The sequence below is a fragment of the Podarcis melisellensis genome (genome assembly GCF_964234715.1).
Source record: "Podarcis melisellensis genome assembly, chromosome: 2".
Classification (NCBI taxonomy): Eukaryota; Metazoa; Chordata; class Lepidosauria; order Squamata; family Lacertidae; genus Podarcis; species Podarcis melisellensis.
The window spans coordinates 47,183,649-47,201,198 of NC_138529.1; the positions used below are offsets into that span (position 1 = coordinate 47,183,649).

At 40.2% G+C, this 17,550-nt stretch overlaps 1 protein-coding gene and 1 long non-coding RNA gene across 3 annotated transcripts in view; one reads left to right on the forward strand and one right to left on the reverse strand.

Annotated features, from left to right (window-relative positions):
* Positions 1–81: 81 nt before the first annotated feature.
* Positions 82–17,550, reverse strand: part of SLIT3 (slit guidance ligand 3) — a 396,000-nt gene continuing 378,531 nt past the window's right edge. The window contains exons 33-36 of one of the 2 annotated variants that reach the window (XM_081899114.1): positions 7,148–7,302; positions 6,138–6,423; positions 4,965–5,173; positions 82–3,267 (exon numbers count right to left, since the gene is read on the reverse strand). In XM_081899114.1, coding sequence (XP_081755240.1) covers positions 3,029–3,267; positions 4,965–5,173; positions 6,138–6,423; positions 7,148–7,302 — 889 coding nt within the window. In that variant the 3' untranslated portion in view covers positions 82–3,028. Of the gene's footprint in view, positions 3,271–4,964; positions 5,174–6,137; positions 6,424–7,147; positions 7,303–17,550 lie in introns of both variants that reach the window. The other variant, XM_081899113.1, reaches the window with a different exon arrangement.
* Positions 12,869–17,550, forward strand: part of LOC309363150 — a 413,995-nt gene continuing 409,313 nt past the window's right edge. Inside the window, exon 1 of the long non-coding RNA XR_014165278.1 lies at positions 12,869–13,005. This is a non-coding gene — a long non-coding RNA (uncharacterized lncRNA). The remainder of the gene's footprint in view (positions 13,006–17,550) is intronic.

The following is a 17,550-nucleotide window of genomic DNA, read 5'->3' on the forward strand; positions in this document are numbered from 1 at the left end:
TTAAAGCAAGTATAGTACTGGTGAAAATGTGCACCTAGTGGATAGAAAAATAACTTGCATAGCAACACAGAACAAGGTACATTTGTCCATAACCCAACAATTTACTTAAATTTAATACATCACAATAGGACAATCTAGTAAAATACACAAAATTCATAGCAACCCACATTGCCAATGTACAATTTTTATAGGGTTAGCATCTTTCTTTATATTAATTTTTTTTAAAGTAAGCTACTGTGTTCCATTTACAATAGCCAAAATGTACCGTCATTTAGGCAGTTTAAAGAGATCTAATTAACACTTTTAAAACTAACTTCATAGACCTTTTGGCACTTAGAAACAAAACAAAAGATTCCATATCATATCAGGTGAAACACAGCACAGTATAAACTGCCCACTGGTAGAAAACAAATAAAGTGTCCTTTCTTCTAAATCACCACATAGTCCAAATATGTACTGATGGAACACTGCCAGCCTCACTCTACTGTGGCTAGTTCTTCCTCAGCCTGTCAATTTTGGAAACATTCTTGAAATTATTTCACAAAACATTGATGGCTTTTTTTACCTTGTGTACTTAAAGAAGACACTTATGAAAATTGTACCTCCTTTCTTTACTTTGTTAAATCTTAATACAATTATTTCCCCACTTTCTTCTTGGCAGTGTATAGCCTTTGGTAGCATTACAACTCTATGAATGGGCTATTCTGGCTGGATTTTCATTCTCAGCAACAGAGGCAATAGCTTCTTGGATAGCAGATGCCATGAAAAAGAATAAATCATTAAGAAAAGGATACTTGTGCCAAAGTCTTGTTCACACAAGAGAGTGTTGTTGCATTTGCTTTTGCAAACTTTTGGTCTCTGCAGATTGTGGTACATTTCTACATTATAAATTCCAGCTGCTTCTAGCATCACATATTGTGCTCAAAATTACAACCCCCACTCTCCATAGCGGCATTTTCTCCCCCACCAGCTCCTGAACTGTATTATTTCAATCAGTTCTTGGCAAAGTAACTAGTGATTGTTTTACGTTTCACTGATTGCAGGCTCCATGCACTACTATTTATTCTGAAAGGCAACTATTGTATCAGTCATTTCCCTCCTGTCTGAAATTATCCTGAGAATCCATAAGGAAATCTGAACAAACTATTGTGGCTTTCAGAAGACTGTAATTATAATAAAGACTCCTAAGCATTTTCAGACTCCTGAAATCTGAAAAAGGAGTAAAATGCTTGTAGCATGATACAAATCTGTTCTGTTTGGAGAGGCTGCACTGGTCATTAGTGGGATTCACTCCCATGGTTGTTTTTAAAGACAAACATTGTTCCCGATAAATATGGCTATCCTTTGCTGTGAAGAGACTTGATCCCATGTTCAGGGGATCTTGCCAGGATTTCAGGATCAAACCTGAACGTGGAGTACTAGCTCTCTCAGGCACTTTTGAATATTCCACTTTGTCTCATCAATAATTCCTTGGAATTACAGGTTGTTCTTAATACACATCCAAGCAAGGAAGGGGGGGGAAGGACTTGAGAAAATAAGCCAGACGTGGGTATACAAAATGTCAAAGGCATTTAAGGTGGTCAGCAAATAGGACTTTGTCTTGTTCTGTTAACATTTCCCTTTACAAAGATTGGTCTCTGTGTTATGACTGCCTTGTCAAAACTGTGTAAAAGAGCCTCCTTACAGTGGCTGCTCCACATGGCAGCTGTAACATGTAGAGTGACTTACCATGTGGGCCACTGCTAGCCCATTAAAATGTCTAGCAGTGGTATGGATGCAATCTATATGTTGAGACATTCCACACACTGCTGTATGAATCAGCTGCCATGAGGATGTTTCAGGCTACGTAGGATAGACTCAAATCTAAAGAAGGATTTGTCATCTGCATTACTTTGTAGTTTTATATTCAGCATGTGCAGAAACCAACTTCCATGAACAATATATTTGTGTCTACTTAATTGGCACTGTGGCAGAACCCTTGGAGTAAGTGAAATACTCCTATAGTAAGGATGTGGGGATGAAAAAAAAAGGATTGTCATAGTCTGGTAAGGCATCTTTCAGTGCATCTTTTGCATTGCAAACTAAAACATAAAGTCATCTGGAGGTAGAGGGTGTCACCTCCACAGGAGATTTCCTTATGGCCCTTCCCTTGCGTAAGAATGCGCAATAGTCTGCGCATGCAGAATGGGAGTCAAGGTATTGCTGTTCCATGTGCTGGATGGCCAGGGAAGGCTGTGCCAGGTACCAGGATTATCTCGTCTACTGTTGATGAGGTGTTACACAGTGCTTACTTTTCATCTGTTACTTTTTTTAAAAAAAGCCTTCATTTCATTTTGCTTTTGCAAGAGTGGCCATGCTACAAATTACAAAAACCACAGTGTGGGAATTAATCATACGTAGAAGACAAAACACCATGTTACTATCACCATTGCATTAATATGTGCATAATATCTGTGCGTAAGGCTCAAGCCACGGCAACATTGTGGTGTGCTTTTTTTTTTTGGCAATGGAGTCAAGCAGATCCACAATAGTGATAAACACAACCAACATTTCCATGATCAACCAAAAGGGCTATTAACGAAGCATGCCTGGATAGGAAGGGGGCCTGAGAGCTATAGCTCCTAGATGTGTATCTATCCAGAACCTTTCAAAGACTTGTTTTGTGATTTCTGTGGCAATCTCTTTATTACCTTTACGTCTGGCCATCGTGCAAAGCTTATCAACTATACTCTGTTATTATTCCCTGTGTTTAGGTTCGGAATAATTTTTCCCCAATTTTCTTTTTTACAACTGTAAAAAAAAAATCCATAGTAAAAATAACTCACTATATGATACATATACCCAAAACAGTCAGATACTTTATATAATAAAAGATGAAAATAGTCACTTTTCATAATAAAAATAACTTCTATTTTTTGCTTATTTTACAATATACTTAATATTCTCTTCTTCACTTAAAAGTAAATAGGTCCTGTTTTTGATAGCACATCTGAGTCGATACAAAGGGGCAAAGAGGTGGATCAGCTGTTTATAAACACTTTGCACAGCCACATTCCACATGCCTCTCTAGCTCTTCTGTGAAGGAGGAGCCATCCACACACTGGAAGCCATATTTCCGCCTTTTGCTCCTGAGGGCAATGCAGCACTGATCATTCCCACAACTGCCATGACATTCCACACGAGGCACTTTGACCAGGGAGACGCATGCAATCGAACCTTGTTGCTTCCGAATGAATTCGCGGATAATCTCTCCTTGGCACTGATTCTCTGCTAGAACAAACAAATACATGCTTTCAGAAATCTTATCATTTGTCTGATCATCCAGAACATGAATCCAAACCACAACCCTATCCTTGGCTTATGCCGAGATCAGATTGCTACAAAGTGCACTTAATACCAGAATATTTTGAAGATATGCTGGTTCTATATATCTATGACAGCAGTTCCCACAACACTACTTTGAATTCCACACATTGTCACAGTAGAAGATGGGATTCTGCATCAAATCACAGCCCAACATGCAGCGAGTCCATTCGCCTTTTCTGGTGGGTGGCGTTGCAGCCATTGGGGCCCCTGCAGTGATCCGACGGGGGGTGGAGATTGATGCCTTACTTGTTGCCATCTGGGCTGCATCGCTGGCTAGGGTCCCACCCAGGGGTGGCCCTGCTGACCAATCAGCACGGGTGGGAGGTGTGGCCGCAGGTAATTTACACTGCAGTGTGGCCAGGGAGAACTCCTCTCTCGCCCTTCGCCGGATCAAGTTATGGCCTATTTGAACCCATACACCTAAATACTCGTGTCCATGTGTACATTATCCACCAGGGAACTGTGGATCTAGATAAAAGTCCCCAACAGAAATCTCAGGTCCATTGCTGCAACGCGGGATATAAGAACCAAGTATCTCATACAGGTAAGCAACGGTACTTGGGGGGTGGGAGGTCTTCTGAACATACCACCCATTTCCTGCCCAGCATAAATCTGCTAGCACAGAAGAACCAGAATCATACCGCATCTCATACCCCATCATTGGGTGGGTTTTGTATCAGTGCCTCTTCCCTTTTTCTGTGCAGGACTATCATAACTTTATCTCCTATATTTTAAGAGACCAGATGACTATTTTATTTGGATTAATCATGCACTGAACCATGTGTACTTATTGGCATTGGGACTTATCCAACTAGTTCTTTGAGACAGAAGGCATGTAGGAGAGCTATGTTGCTCTCTTTTAGGTAGAAAGCTACTACTAGCTGCATGCCGGAGGTTCTTCCTGTTTATTTCCTGGCTACAGTAAATTATTTTCTTCATTAAAATCTTTACCAAATTGCAACAAACTGAGAAAAAGAGTTTGCTGATGAACTTTGGAGACTGCCATCCTAGTCATGAGTTGATAATTGGACACATCAGTGATTGGACACATGTTTAGGGATAAGTCATAGATCAATGGTAGTCCACATACTTTCCATGCAAAAGTTCCCAGATTCCCTACTCCAGGTAGGCCTGGGAAAGGCCCCTATCTGAAACCATGGAGAGGTGCTGGCAGTCAGTGTCGACCAGGAGCAGATAACCTCTGGCCCTCCAGAGATTTCAAGACAGTGATAGCTTGGAGATAACTGCATGTACTGAGTGGCATAGGTTGGCTGGGAGAGATGAGAACACTCCCACAGATTCTTCATGTGCCTGCCATTTGATCATATGTTCATACATTTAAATGTATGAAAGAAACGGATCCTACTGTTGGTACTAAGTGGACCCTAGAAAGCAAGTTGCTATCAGTCGAACCACCCAAGATGTGTTGCATCTTTTTTAAAAGTTTGCCATCTCACTATGTGAAATACAGTATTAACATGGTAATCGACTCTGGAATAGAGAAAAATCTGCAGAACTCTTTTCACTTATACTCAGGTGTTAATGAACAAAACAGGTAAGGGCAAAGCACATAGCACACAAGTTTCAATTATACCAACCTCTATCACAACGCTCTCCACTGTAATTTGGATCACATTCACAAGAGGGCTCCCCGTGTGCTGAGATCTTACACTGCCCATGGCTACATTTCAGACCTCTGCAGGAGCTGGAGGAATCGTTCTTTCTGTCGCAATACATGCCCATGTAACCTTCTACACACTTACATGTGTAACCAGAGGTGGTGGCTATGCATTTACCATGGAGGCATCTTGGAGGAAAGAAGAAAAAGAGAGAAAGCTAATTTGAATCTACCACAAACTGAACAAAGAGCTTACAGAAATTGTAGGTTGATTTTTATGAACGGTTTAATTGTAAATTATGATGTTTTATTCTGTGATGCTTTTCTATTTAGAAACTGTTTTGGGATCAGATGGTGAAAAGTGGTGCATAAAAGCCTCAGATAAATGCTGTACAATAAATGTCAACATCCCCAAAGTGTAGATTCTGTGGCTTGCAAATGAGGCTTGATATCACGAATGAGTCGTTGGCATTCTTTCCTTTTTTTTAACTTATTGGATTTTTCATGGAAAGGATTAATCCAGATTAAATGGAAAAAATGTGAGCTGGCATTGTGAGCTGGTTGCGAAAAACATGCATGTATGAGTAGCACTTAGTCCACAGCAAGCAGCACAAGGAGATTCTATGGAGATTTAGAAACCAGAAAGAACAGTAGTTGTTTGTGTGACTCATATTTTAAATCCACAGTTCTAAATATACAGATGAGAAATAATCTGAAATTTAACTCGCTCTCCATAAAACATACTATTGTGGGGTGGGAGGGGGAGACAGGCACAGGCTCCCACACATTTTCTCAGCATGTTTGTTGACTGGTGCATAAATATCCCATTCCCCCTGCCCTGTTTTCCATTCAACACAGAGGGAAACTTAGGTTACTTCCAGGCAACCTATTTATCAATCATTTCCCCTAGTTTGGATGCATTGTCTAGAGACCAGACAATGTCAGATATTTATTCAGCATTCATTCTGATTTTTACATGAGAGGAAAATGTTTTCTTAGTGCATCTCCCTGCTCCTTTACCTATTGCAAAAAATCCTATTTTAGGAGGTTTGTTGCGAAATAGTGCTAAATCAACCTTAATTACACAACCTGGATTTGCTTATATGTGATTGAATCCCACCTGAAAATAGCAACAGTCTGGAAGCACCCTTACTTGCTGTTGTGGCAGGGATCTTTAACTTCTTGGTCACAGAGTGATCCAGTCCAGCCTGGATGACACTCGCAGACAACACTTGTCTTCTCAATAGAGCGACAGATGCCATGTTTGCAAATGTTACAGGACTTGCAGCCAGGAAGGACCCCTACTGACTGATGTGGTAGATCTTTGAAATCTTGCAGTTCATTATTAATGCGGACATCATGAATGCACCCGTGGAAACCGCTGGTTGTCCTCTCTGTGCCCTGCCGCAGCGAAGACAGCCCCGTGGATGTAGGGATGCCTGCAAGGAACATAGCAAAACACTTTAGGGAATACTTCAGCATCTTCAAGGTATTCTGAGAAATATGTGTCAATGAAATGGGATGGTCACACTGGGGAATTAGGTAAGTGAATAGTAGTAGTTCTCAATGTACATTATATTCTGGTTTACACCCCTCCTGTTCCATCATTTCTTAAGCATGATTGTTTTGTATCTTATTCCAAAGTATAAGTCATATTGGATTCTCAAATATACATAAATACCTTATTTACAAACAAAACAAATTACAATGGTTAAACTAATAGGTCCAGGTTCAAAATAGTGCTCAGCCCAAGCTTGTGGAGCTCCCTCCCAAGAGAGATTAGACAAGTACCCCCAGGAACAGATTTTTGCATTTATTTATTTCTTTTTTTTTAAAAAAAAGGTAAATGAAGCTGCCAGTTGGGGTAAAAGGTTGATTGGGATAGGGACTGTGGCACAAAGAAGCAGTTTTAACCCTTTTGCCTGTGCCATTTTCCAAATCTGAATTGTCCCCCTGGAACTATACTTTTCCTTATGGGAAAAATACCTGTTCTGGCAAGGTAATTTGAACTGGAAAAATAATTCCCCCCAGCACTTCAGCCCTGATTCAAATTGTTCCCTACAGTTGCATCTATCATTTAGAAAAATATATATGCAATTGTGGCTCTTCCATTGTTACATCTGGTTTGATTCTCAGTAACACACTGTCAAAAACTGAACTTACCTCCAATGTAGAGTGGAGTATCTTCATCAACTACAGGCTGTTTCTGCATTTTGCCAAGACTCTTGGGAGCTCCTTTATCCACAACCAAATTCAGTGTTTGGTTCAACATTACCAACTCCACACTGTGAAACTGTCCATCATTTACTGTTTCCACACTGAAAGAGTGAGGGGTGGGAGGGAACAGAAAAAAAAGAGGAAATTAGGAAGGTGTTTAACTATAATATTCAGGCTTCTACTATAGTCGGAGAAGAAATTTGATTCAGTACACATTTAAAGCTGAAACTATCAAATTTGCACTTTCCAAAACAATATGCAAACTGAGGCACAGTGATCCTCTAACAATCTCCCGCTGTGCTCTGGAGGCTTTGGGCAGCTATCCCTGAAGCCATGGAGCCAGCATTCGCTCTATAACACACACACACATTTCCCCTTACTTTTTTGGAGGGGAAAAGTGCGTCTCATAGAGCGAAAAATACGGTATCAGGAAAATGACATGGGGAGGGCTAAACCATTACAATGGGCCAATCCAATCCCTACCCCACTGCTAATATTTTGTTTAAAAACTGTGAGAAGTTCTTATCAAGGAACTGCACCCGACTTGCACCCTTTGTTATTGAGAATCATGGTGACCATGTTTTTCATGTTCTATTCTGTAGCCAGGATTAGAAACCTAAGCTAACATACGAACACAATTATCATACGAACACACAAATATCTTAATGGTACTGATTCCTGATTACGTGTGTAGAGTAGCCAGGAACTAGCTACTTGGTCTGGAGTAAAAGTCAGCAGCAGTGGAGCTGACTGGATTTGGGAGAATAGTCTAAGCCAGGCATAGGCAAACTCAGCCCTCCAGATGTTTTGGGACTACAACTCCCATCATCCCTCACCACTGGTCCTGTTAGCTAGGGATGGTGGGAGTTGTAGTCCCCAAACACCTGGAGGGCCGAGTTTGCCTATGTCTGATCTACGCCATGTGGTGATGGTAATAGCAGCACTTATGAAAGCTTACTGTCAAGCTTGCCAGAGAGAAGTGGACTCCAGCTGAAACCTCAGCGGGATGTGCTGATAGTTCTGATGTGATAGGGTGAAAAATAACATTTGATTCTTCTCCCTGGGGCTATTACATAGGACAGGCCAGGAGAAGACCCGTTGACTCTCAAAACATGTTGGGCTTCACACGCACAACTATTGCATGAGCATATGAACCAGCTGGTATTGTCAGGTGTGTGAACTGGGACTTCCATGTGGTGGTATAAACACAGCCACTCAAATTCTTGTGATGGGAGGAGCTGCTTCTTTGAGCTGAGGCAGCATAATTAATGACCTTTGAACTTTTGAGGTAGAATCAATGTATACAGCAACAGTCTCCCTTCTCCCAACTCAGCCCTCTTATCTGAAGAAGTCAAAACCGCAGTCATTTGTCAGAAGATAACACTACAGTATTTAGCACTGCTGGTTTTTATTTCAGGCCAGAGTGCACAGACATAAATCACTGGGTCCTCTGCAGCATATGGCCTTTTGAGATTAAGTTTTAAATGCTCTGATTAACAGGATTATATAGAGGCCCATATGTCTTGGTAGAGCACATAAGAAAGTTTGAATTTTACTTGAAAAAAATGGAAGAATATTTCAACTGTTAACATTATTAAAAATTTTAATTTTTAAATCATTTTCCATTTCAAAAATCTTTTTAGCCCTAATTGGGTTCATATTTCTAAATTTTAGTAACAGAATTCTGACAAGATGAAAAGTCCCTTTCCCTTGCTTCATTTGCCTCCAGTGTGTCCTGTCTTTAATTACACTTTAAGTCTGTCGTCATAGCCAGTCTTTTTTTTAAAAAAAAAATCTCTGTACTCTCTGTCTAGCAATTTAATGGATGAGGACATCATAACCAATAACAAACATGTTTTCACTCAAAACTTCTAACAATCAGAAATCTAGGACCCGGTCTAGAAGTCCAAACTGACCTGGATGCCCTGACTATAAAAACTACACAAATGGGGACACAGGTGGCGCTGTGGTCTAAACGACTGAGCCTCTTGGACTTCCTGATCGCAAGGTTGGCAGTTTGAATCTGCACAACAGGCTAAGCTCCAGTTGCTCTGTCCCACCTCATTCCAACCTAGCAGTTCCAAAGCATACCAGTGTGAGTAGATAAATAGGTACCACTGCACCTGGAAGGTAAACGGCCTTTCCATGCGCTCTGGCTTTTGACACAGTGCTCCGTTGTGCCAGAAGTGATTTAGTCATGCTGGCCACATGACCCAGAAAGCTGTCTGTAGACAAACGCCAGCTCCCTCGGCCTGAAAGAAGATCAGGGCCGCATCCCAAAGTCGCCGTTGACTGGACTTAATTGTTCAGAGGTCCTTTACCATTACCATTTACACAAATTAAGCTGTTGGGGTAACCCAGTCAGATGGGTGGGGTACGAATTATTATTATTATTGTTACTGAAAATGTGATAATGCATAACATGTATTTGAAGACAAACACTCTCAGCAAAGCATTTCACTTCTCATCATCCTTCAGTGTGGATTAAACAATGGACTGCTCCTCATTTTACTGTTTACCACTATTCTAAAGTACACACTTCATCAAATAAAGTAATATGCTGCATTTAAAAAGGAAATGATCAGCAAGGGTTAGCAGTAGCTATTCTGAAGTGCATAGCTTTTACTGCTATTGCCACTGAGATTCTATAAATGATTTTTGATATTGTAGAGGTAACAAAACATTCAAACACCATTAGTGATGGGTGATGCCTACCCACCAGAGAGACACTGACCATTACAAACAAGCAGGAAATTATTAGTGTGAATGTATCATGGCTGCAATCATGGCCTCTGTCCACAGCTTTAATATTACCAGGCAGTAGCACCTGCCTGCCACATGGAAAACGGTTTCTCTTAAACTGAGAAAGTGAGATTCAAAAGCAATTTGTGATGAAGCATTGTGGTGGTCTGCCAATCAATGTGAAACAGCATTTACTTAAACTTTATTGAAAAAGGGTGGACGATAAGGGCATGATCCAGTCCAAGTTAAGCATGTAATCTCCATTGCATTCAATGGGAAAGCTAAATGCATGGTCAAGCCTATGTGATATAAACCAATGCGAGATATAAATGGGACTCTGGTTGGATTGTGCCCCAGAGTTTTAAAGCTGATAATGTATAATTAAATACCATCCTACTAATGCTCCAAGGAGCACTTGAAAAATTGCATTTTGTTAAATACAATTGTTGTACCCTCAAAAAGACAACTCTGGATTCCAAGAAAGGATTCCCTTTCAAGATGATAAGTGCTTATGTGAATGTTTCTTCCTAGAGAGCCTGGCTTGCTGCTGCTATAGGGAGTCAACAATCGTTTGAGACAGTTGGAGACAGTGGCTTGGCGAGAGATGAAGGGAAGAAAGCCACAGACACTGAACAGTGCATCACAGTTGGGCCAACGGTGCACACTGACTGTGCCTTGAAGGGAGAAGAGGGCTATTGCCTATGGTGATAGGGTTTTGTTAAAATGCGAGGTCAGTTGTCAACCAGGTGGTTTTCAGAACATTCTCTCAAAACAGTGCATTATGTCAAGGATTTATTTGCACTACATTGCTCTTCCTCTTCAGTTGTGCAACTACCCGAATAAGGCAAATAATTTGTTGAATTAGCTACCAAACTGATGAAGTCAATATCTAGCATAAATCAGAATACTGTCAATGCTAGTGTATTCGTTGTCTTCAGACAGATACAGTCAGTGAAAACTATTGTTGGCATAGGTGATTTTGTACACAGCCTTGGGAAATGAAGTTGCATAGTATGGAATTAAGGTGCAGTCTAACATTTGACTTCTAGGTGGCAGTAGAGCATTGCTGAAAGGCAATCTCAGGCAAAGGGTGATAGTGACTAGTGCTGCTTTCATATTTACACAGTGAACTACCAGATCATCTCAAATCAAAATGTAAACAGCTTGGCAGAAAAATTGAGCTGGGCAGGATAAAGTACCACGAAACTTAAAGCTTTCTAGGAACTGAGAAGAATGAAGCTGAGCTGCACAATTGTCAAAGGGAAAATGTAATAAGATCCGAACATCTGTAAATGATCTAGGATTGCAAACACATCTAGCACTTTTTCAAGGATTATTTTGATAAGAAATTAAATAAAAAATAGCAATATGTGTATGTGCGTGAGAGAGAGAGAAAGAGGGGGAATTTAAAATAGGAATTGGATCAGCACCAACTTTGTGTTTGGATTCATAAAGCCAAAGCTTGTCTTAGCAACTTTCTGCCAACCAATTAGAAACAGTCCTCAAGTTTTTACTTTGGGCTAAGTTCCAGTAAAACTATTAAAATGCTGTACAATAAGTGGAATCTGCCTTGTTTGAAACCATTCTTCTGGAATTCACAATATATGCTTAAAAAACCCTCATTGAAATGTAAACACACTTCAAAATAGTTGCATTAGATTTGCCTTTTTAAAGGATGTTGTTCTATCTGCTTATAAAATGACCCTCCTCCAACACACACACACACAAACAAAATGTATGGAAAGTAGCTGACATCAGCAGTTATAACATCGAGCAACCCTATTCCAGTTTTCAGGGAGGTATTGTATTAAACAGATGTGTCAAAACAAATTTGTGATTCATCGACATTTTCATGGAAGAACAGAACTGGGTAACCAGGACTATGATAGAATGAGGGTGGAATTATTTGTTATTGTTATTGGTTTATTTGCACAAATATTTCACCCTTCCTTTGTTGTGGACTGATATCCGCAACATGAATTTCTTAAAACAGAAACAGTATTCAGAAAGAAGCAGAGACTCTGCTCCCTGGAACCCAAGTTGAGAACTGAAAGTTGAATGGAATAAATCTATGCTCAAGGTCAGGTTTCTTGGTGTATTCTCATGTAGCCCCCAGAACAATATCCAGAAGGCAATATGGCCTTCGGGCTGAAAAAGGTTCCCCATCCTTGTTAGTATCTTTCAATAAACTGCACCAGACAAGCAATAAACATGGTCTTGAACAACATGACGTCAACATGCAATGAACTTGTCTCCCTTACAAACATAAACGTTAATTTCCCTCTGTTGTCTCCTATAAAGGTAAAGGTAAAGGTACCCCTGCCCGTACGGGCTAGTCGTGTCCGACTCTAGGGTTGTGCGCTCATCTCACTCTAGAGGCCGGGAGCCAGCGCTGTCCTAAGACACTTCCCGGTCACGTGGCCAGCGTGACGAAGCTGCTCTGGCGAGCCAGCACCAGCGCAGCACACGGAAACGCCGTTTACCTTCCCGCTACAAAGCGGTACCTATTTATCTACTTGCACTTAAGGGTGCTTTCGAACTGCTAGGTGGGCAGGAGCTGGGACCGAACAACGGGAGCTCACCCCGCCGCGGGGATTCGAACCGCCGACCATGCGATTGGCAAGTCCTAGGCACTGAGGTTTTACCCACAGCGCCACCCGCGTCCCGGTTGTCTCCTATACCCAGCAATTATTTTCCTGACTAGAGGTTACTAGGATTCTTAGTCTGAGCTAGCTTGCAATAAATAACTATAAATGCTTAATAATAATAATAATAATTTATTATTTGTACCCTGCCCATCTGTCTGGGTTTCCCCAGCCACTGTGGGCGGCTTCCACAAAGACCAAAAATACACTAAGATGTCACACATTAAAAACTCCCTGAACAGGGCTGCCTTCAGATGTCTTCTGAATGTCAGTTAGTTGTTTATCTCTTTGACATCTGATGGGAGGGCATTCCACAGGGCGGGCGCCACTACCAATAAGACCCTCTGCCTGGTTCCCTGTAGCTTTGCTTCTCGCAATGAGGGAACCGCCAGAAGGCCCTCGGCGCTGGACCTCAGCGTCTGGGCAGAACAATGGGTGTGGATACGCTCCTTCAGGTATACTGGGCTGAGGCCGTTTAGGGCTTTAAAGGTCAACACCAACACTTTGAATTGTGCTCGGAAACTCACTGGGAGCCAATGTAGGTCTTTCAAGACCGGTGTTATGTGGTCTCGGCGGCCACCCCCAGTCACCAATTTATACTCTTCAATTGATGCAGTGGTCAGTTACTCGGTTAAAAAAAGAAAGAAAACCCCTCATATTATATATGATGCTTAGTCTGTTATTCATATGGTATTGCTCCCCACCCCAGGCAAAAAAAAGGAGTGGGTGGAATTTTGAGAAGAAAAAGCAAGAGAGATAAGCACTCCTTCTTCCCATTTGAATGTCTGACATAGACTTCAGCAAAGAACCATAAGCCTCAGGGACAGCTTTCACATGATTAAATGTCACATGTAATTTGACCCATAGGGAACAGCTATTTGGTAGCGGCTTCTGTTACCAAATATAAGGGAAGAATGACATTCCTATATAATATTTGCAAGAAACTATTTCCTGCATTTTTACATTCAGGATTGAAATAGGTGTAAGTGGCTAGGACTTAAATTTGTTTGCATAGTACAGATCAATACAGAAATAATGATTAAGACTAAAGGGGAAAAATGTAAATGTATTCAAAAGGAAGTTTTTAATTCAGAAGTGGTTTATAATAACTTTTTCTTCTTCTGAAAAGACATGCACCTGCTTTATTCACTTGGAGATACTCTGTTGACAGTGATTAGTGCCGGATATAATTAAAAATGTTCCCAGCTTTGAATGGAAAGCAGAAAAATGAAGATATTTAGCTGAAACTGGAAGCTGGGGGGAAAAAATCACTCTGCTGTCTCTTTAGAAACCAGATAGCTAGCCAGGAAATGAAATTGCTTTCCCTTTATTAGTTGGGTGGCAACATGCTGCCCAAGGTTCAACATTTCCAGTACAGCTAAAAGAAATCAAGCAAATAAAAAGGATTTCTCAGTTACTTGCATGGAGATCTAGAGGGCAATGTATGTCTCAAAAAGCTAATGCATCCCAAAAAATTATATGCAAGAATGCTCACATTTTAGCAGCATGCATGTCTGTTTAAGCATACCTTAAATAATATATTACACAATATCTATACAGAATAATATGATCTGGAGGGATACCCATTCTAATCTGTTAGAATCTGTTAGCCGCCCAGAGTGGCTGGGGAAACTCAGCCAGATGGGCGGGGTATAAATAAATTATTATTATTATTATTATTATTATTATTATTATTATTATTATTATTATTATTATTTTATGTGGTTATATTTTTGCAGGATAATGCTGCAAGGATGAAAGGGGTTAAATCTCATCTCCCTGTGTACTACAGTCCTAAGCCAAATCACAACTGCTTTTGTTAAACAAACACAATGTCCAGTTAAATCATGTACTTAATATAATGTGTAGTTATCATTTTAATACTTCTATCCCTTTCTCCATTTCAAATAAATAATCAAGCTACTTAGAAAGGAAAGAGAAATATAATATAAAACCCCAAATCAAGACATTAAAAGTAGCATTCATTAACAGAATCAGCGGAGCAAGCACTGCATTTATTTATACATCTATTTAAGTATTCCTGAAGAGTGCAGCTTGAAATGCATACAATTTGCTTTGTTGATAGTTTAACTGATTTGTTATTTCTTGTACCTGAGCGTATGTTTCATCTAATTTGCATATCTCAAATGAAAACACTTTCCCTCAGGTCTTTCATCCAAGGAGGAATCCCCAAATTTGTTCCAGTGAATTTTCAGTACCCGCTCTGTGTTCCATATGAGAGATCTAGGAAAGGGTTATCATTCTGCACACCCATAAAACATTTTGGGCTTCCAGAGGAGTAGCAGCAAGCAAATAACCTTCACAGGCTGCCAACTGGTCTTTATGCATTTTATTCTATTATTGATTGCATTTATTTGTTGCCTACTACATAAAATGGGACGTGGGTGGCGCTGTGGGTGAAACCACAGAGCCTAGGACTTGCCGATCAGAAGGTCGCCAGTTTGAATCCCCGCAACGGGGTGAGCTCCCATTGCTTGGTCCCTGCTCCTGCCAACCTAGCAGTTCGAAAGCATGTCAAAGTGCAAGTAGATAAATAGGTACCGCTCTGGCGGGAAGGTAAACGGCATTTCCGTGCGCTGCTCTGGTTCGCCAGAAACAGCTTAGTCCTGCTGGCCACACGACCTGGAAGCTGTACGCCGGCTCCCTCAGCCAATAGAGTGAGATGAGCGCCGCAACCCCAGAGTCGGCCACGACTGGACCTAATGGTCAGGGGTCCTTTTACCTTTACCTTACTACATAAAATGCAATTTAACAATTGCCTTAACCAAGAAGCTACTAACTTTTTGGCCAGAGAGTCACATTCAAATTTGGACAGTCCTATGATATTCACATGCCAGCAGTGAACATAGCCAAAGTAGCCACTGAACACAATTTGTTGTTCTTGCACATGCTCACTGCATCCACCACACATACAGACCATACCCCCACCTTACATACACATACACCCAGCATGCATGCAATCCAGCACCTCTCCCTTTTCACCTGCTCTGAAAGTAAACGACCAGAGAGAGGGAAAGAGGGTTATTGGCAGATTACTTCAAATTACATTGCTTGTAATTTAATAAAGTTGTGGCCAAAATTATGCCAAAAACCTTAAACAAAAATAATGTTTAACTTGTATTTTATTGGGGTGGTGTCTTGGGGACCTTGTCACGCAAATCACTCCAGTGTAAAACATTTTCACTGCTTCTCTATTTCCAGGGTCAATTCAAAGTGCTGGTTTTGGTCTTGATTGGTATTGATAGAGGGTTATCCGAAGGTATTGATAGTGGGTTATCTGAAGGACTGCCTTCCCACATGGACCTGCCCATCTATTTGTTTCAGAGATTCTTCTTGAGGTTTATCTACTCTTGTGGATAAACTGGGTTGCTACCAAAGAAGACTTTTTTCAGTGATGATGCTCAAATTACGGAACACTTCCTCCCCTAGACGTGTTCACTTGGTGCTTTTTTTACTGTCTTTTATGCACAAGTAAAAAACATATCCTCTTCCTTAAACCCTTAAATGAACTTCAATGGCACTGAAGGTTCTTTTATACCGTTTTCATTTGGGCTACTTATTTATTTATTAAAATTATATCCTGCCCTTCCTCCCAAAGGAGCTCAGCTCTATTTTATCTGCTGCTTTTGTTTCCAGTTTCTTCTTCTTGTTTTTATTGTATTTTAGTGCTGCCTTGAGGCCATTTGGCAAGAATCAGTATGGAGAGCATACAAACAAACAATGTAAGTGTGATATGACAGAGAGAAATATGATGGTTTCTTATGACTGCACCTGTATAGTAGGAAAAGTCAAACCTGCTGAATTTCTGGTCATGATGTAGGGCACATGAGCCATGCTAGGAAAAAAGAAAGAATGATAGCCCTGTTCCATGCAACCGTCTCCTCGGCATATAGTAGGAAAACCAGTTACGTGAAAATGATCAGATTAGTAGCCTGCTTCTGACCTTGGTTGAACAGTGCATCATTCTGCTCTAATTTTAACTGCAGAAAATGCAGTGGCTGAAAATTTAAAACTATCACTAAAGCTTTTTAATACTTACCATAAACAAACTCTCATGGGGAATGGTAAATGGAGTCATTTTTCAGCTGAATTACATTACTTTAAATTGACAATGGATATTTTCCTAAAAGATATAGGCTTTAAAGTTCCATTTTAAGATGCTTAGCATTCCAGTTACAGTACAGAACAAAACTGTCTAGTGGAGAAAAATAAATGAATATGAAATTCTGTCCTGCAAATGTCAGATGGAATCACAATTGTTATCCTAACTAAAATTCTTACAAAACATAATGCAATAAGCAGAGTGCTAAGGAAAAAGAATCTGGTCTACAAATGCAAATTTATTTATTTTTAAAAGAAGGAATAAGAGCCCCCTTTTTAAAAAAAGCCTTATATATAAATTGGGAAAATATCAACACAGGCAGTGTCTTTTGAAAATGTTTGTAATAAAATATTTACATGTTTTAAAAATCCTAGCTTTAAAATTTCTACCAACTATCCCATACCCCTAGGATGTTTTATTTTGATAAAACAGCTCAGGTTTGATTGAAATGTTTTCTTTAGTTAATTTCCTTCTCTTTCAAAGTTAACAATAAATGGCAATATACTTTATGTAATCTCCACTAAAATATATTTACTGACTTCTACCTGACATTATGTTGAGCGCCCAAGAAAACATTAATGCAAACTTTGACATTTCCACTCCAAGTTATAAGGCTGAGGAAATCTGAAATGAATCCCCAAAGAATCTCAGATATTCCACATTGCTTCTGAGCAAACATGAATCAGCAAAATCCAAAGATGGATTCTTTCTATTGTGCACATTATACAAGGCAGCTGCTGAACACATAGTGCACACACTGAACGATCACAATTCATTCTCATTTGACATCACTCTGTATGCTTAAAGTAGAAAACTATCAGATTGAACTGCTGTGAATA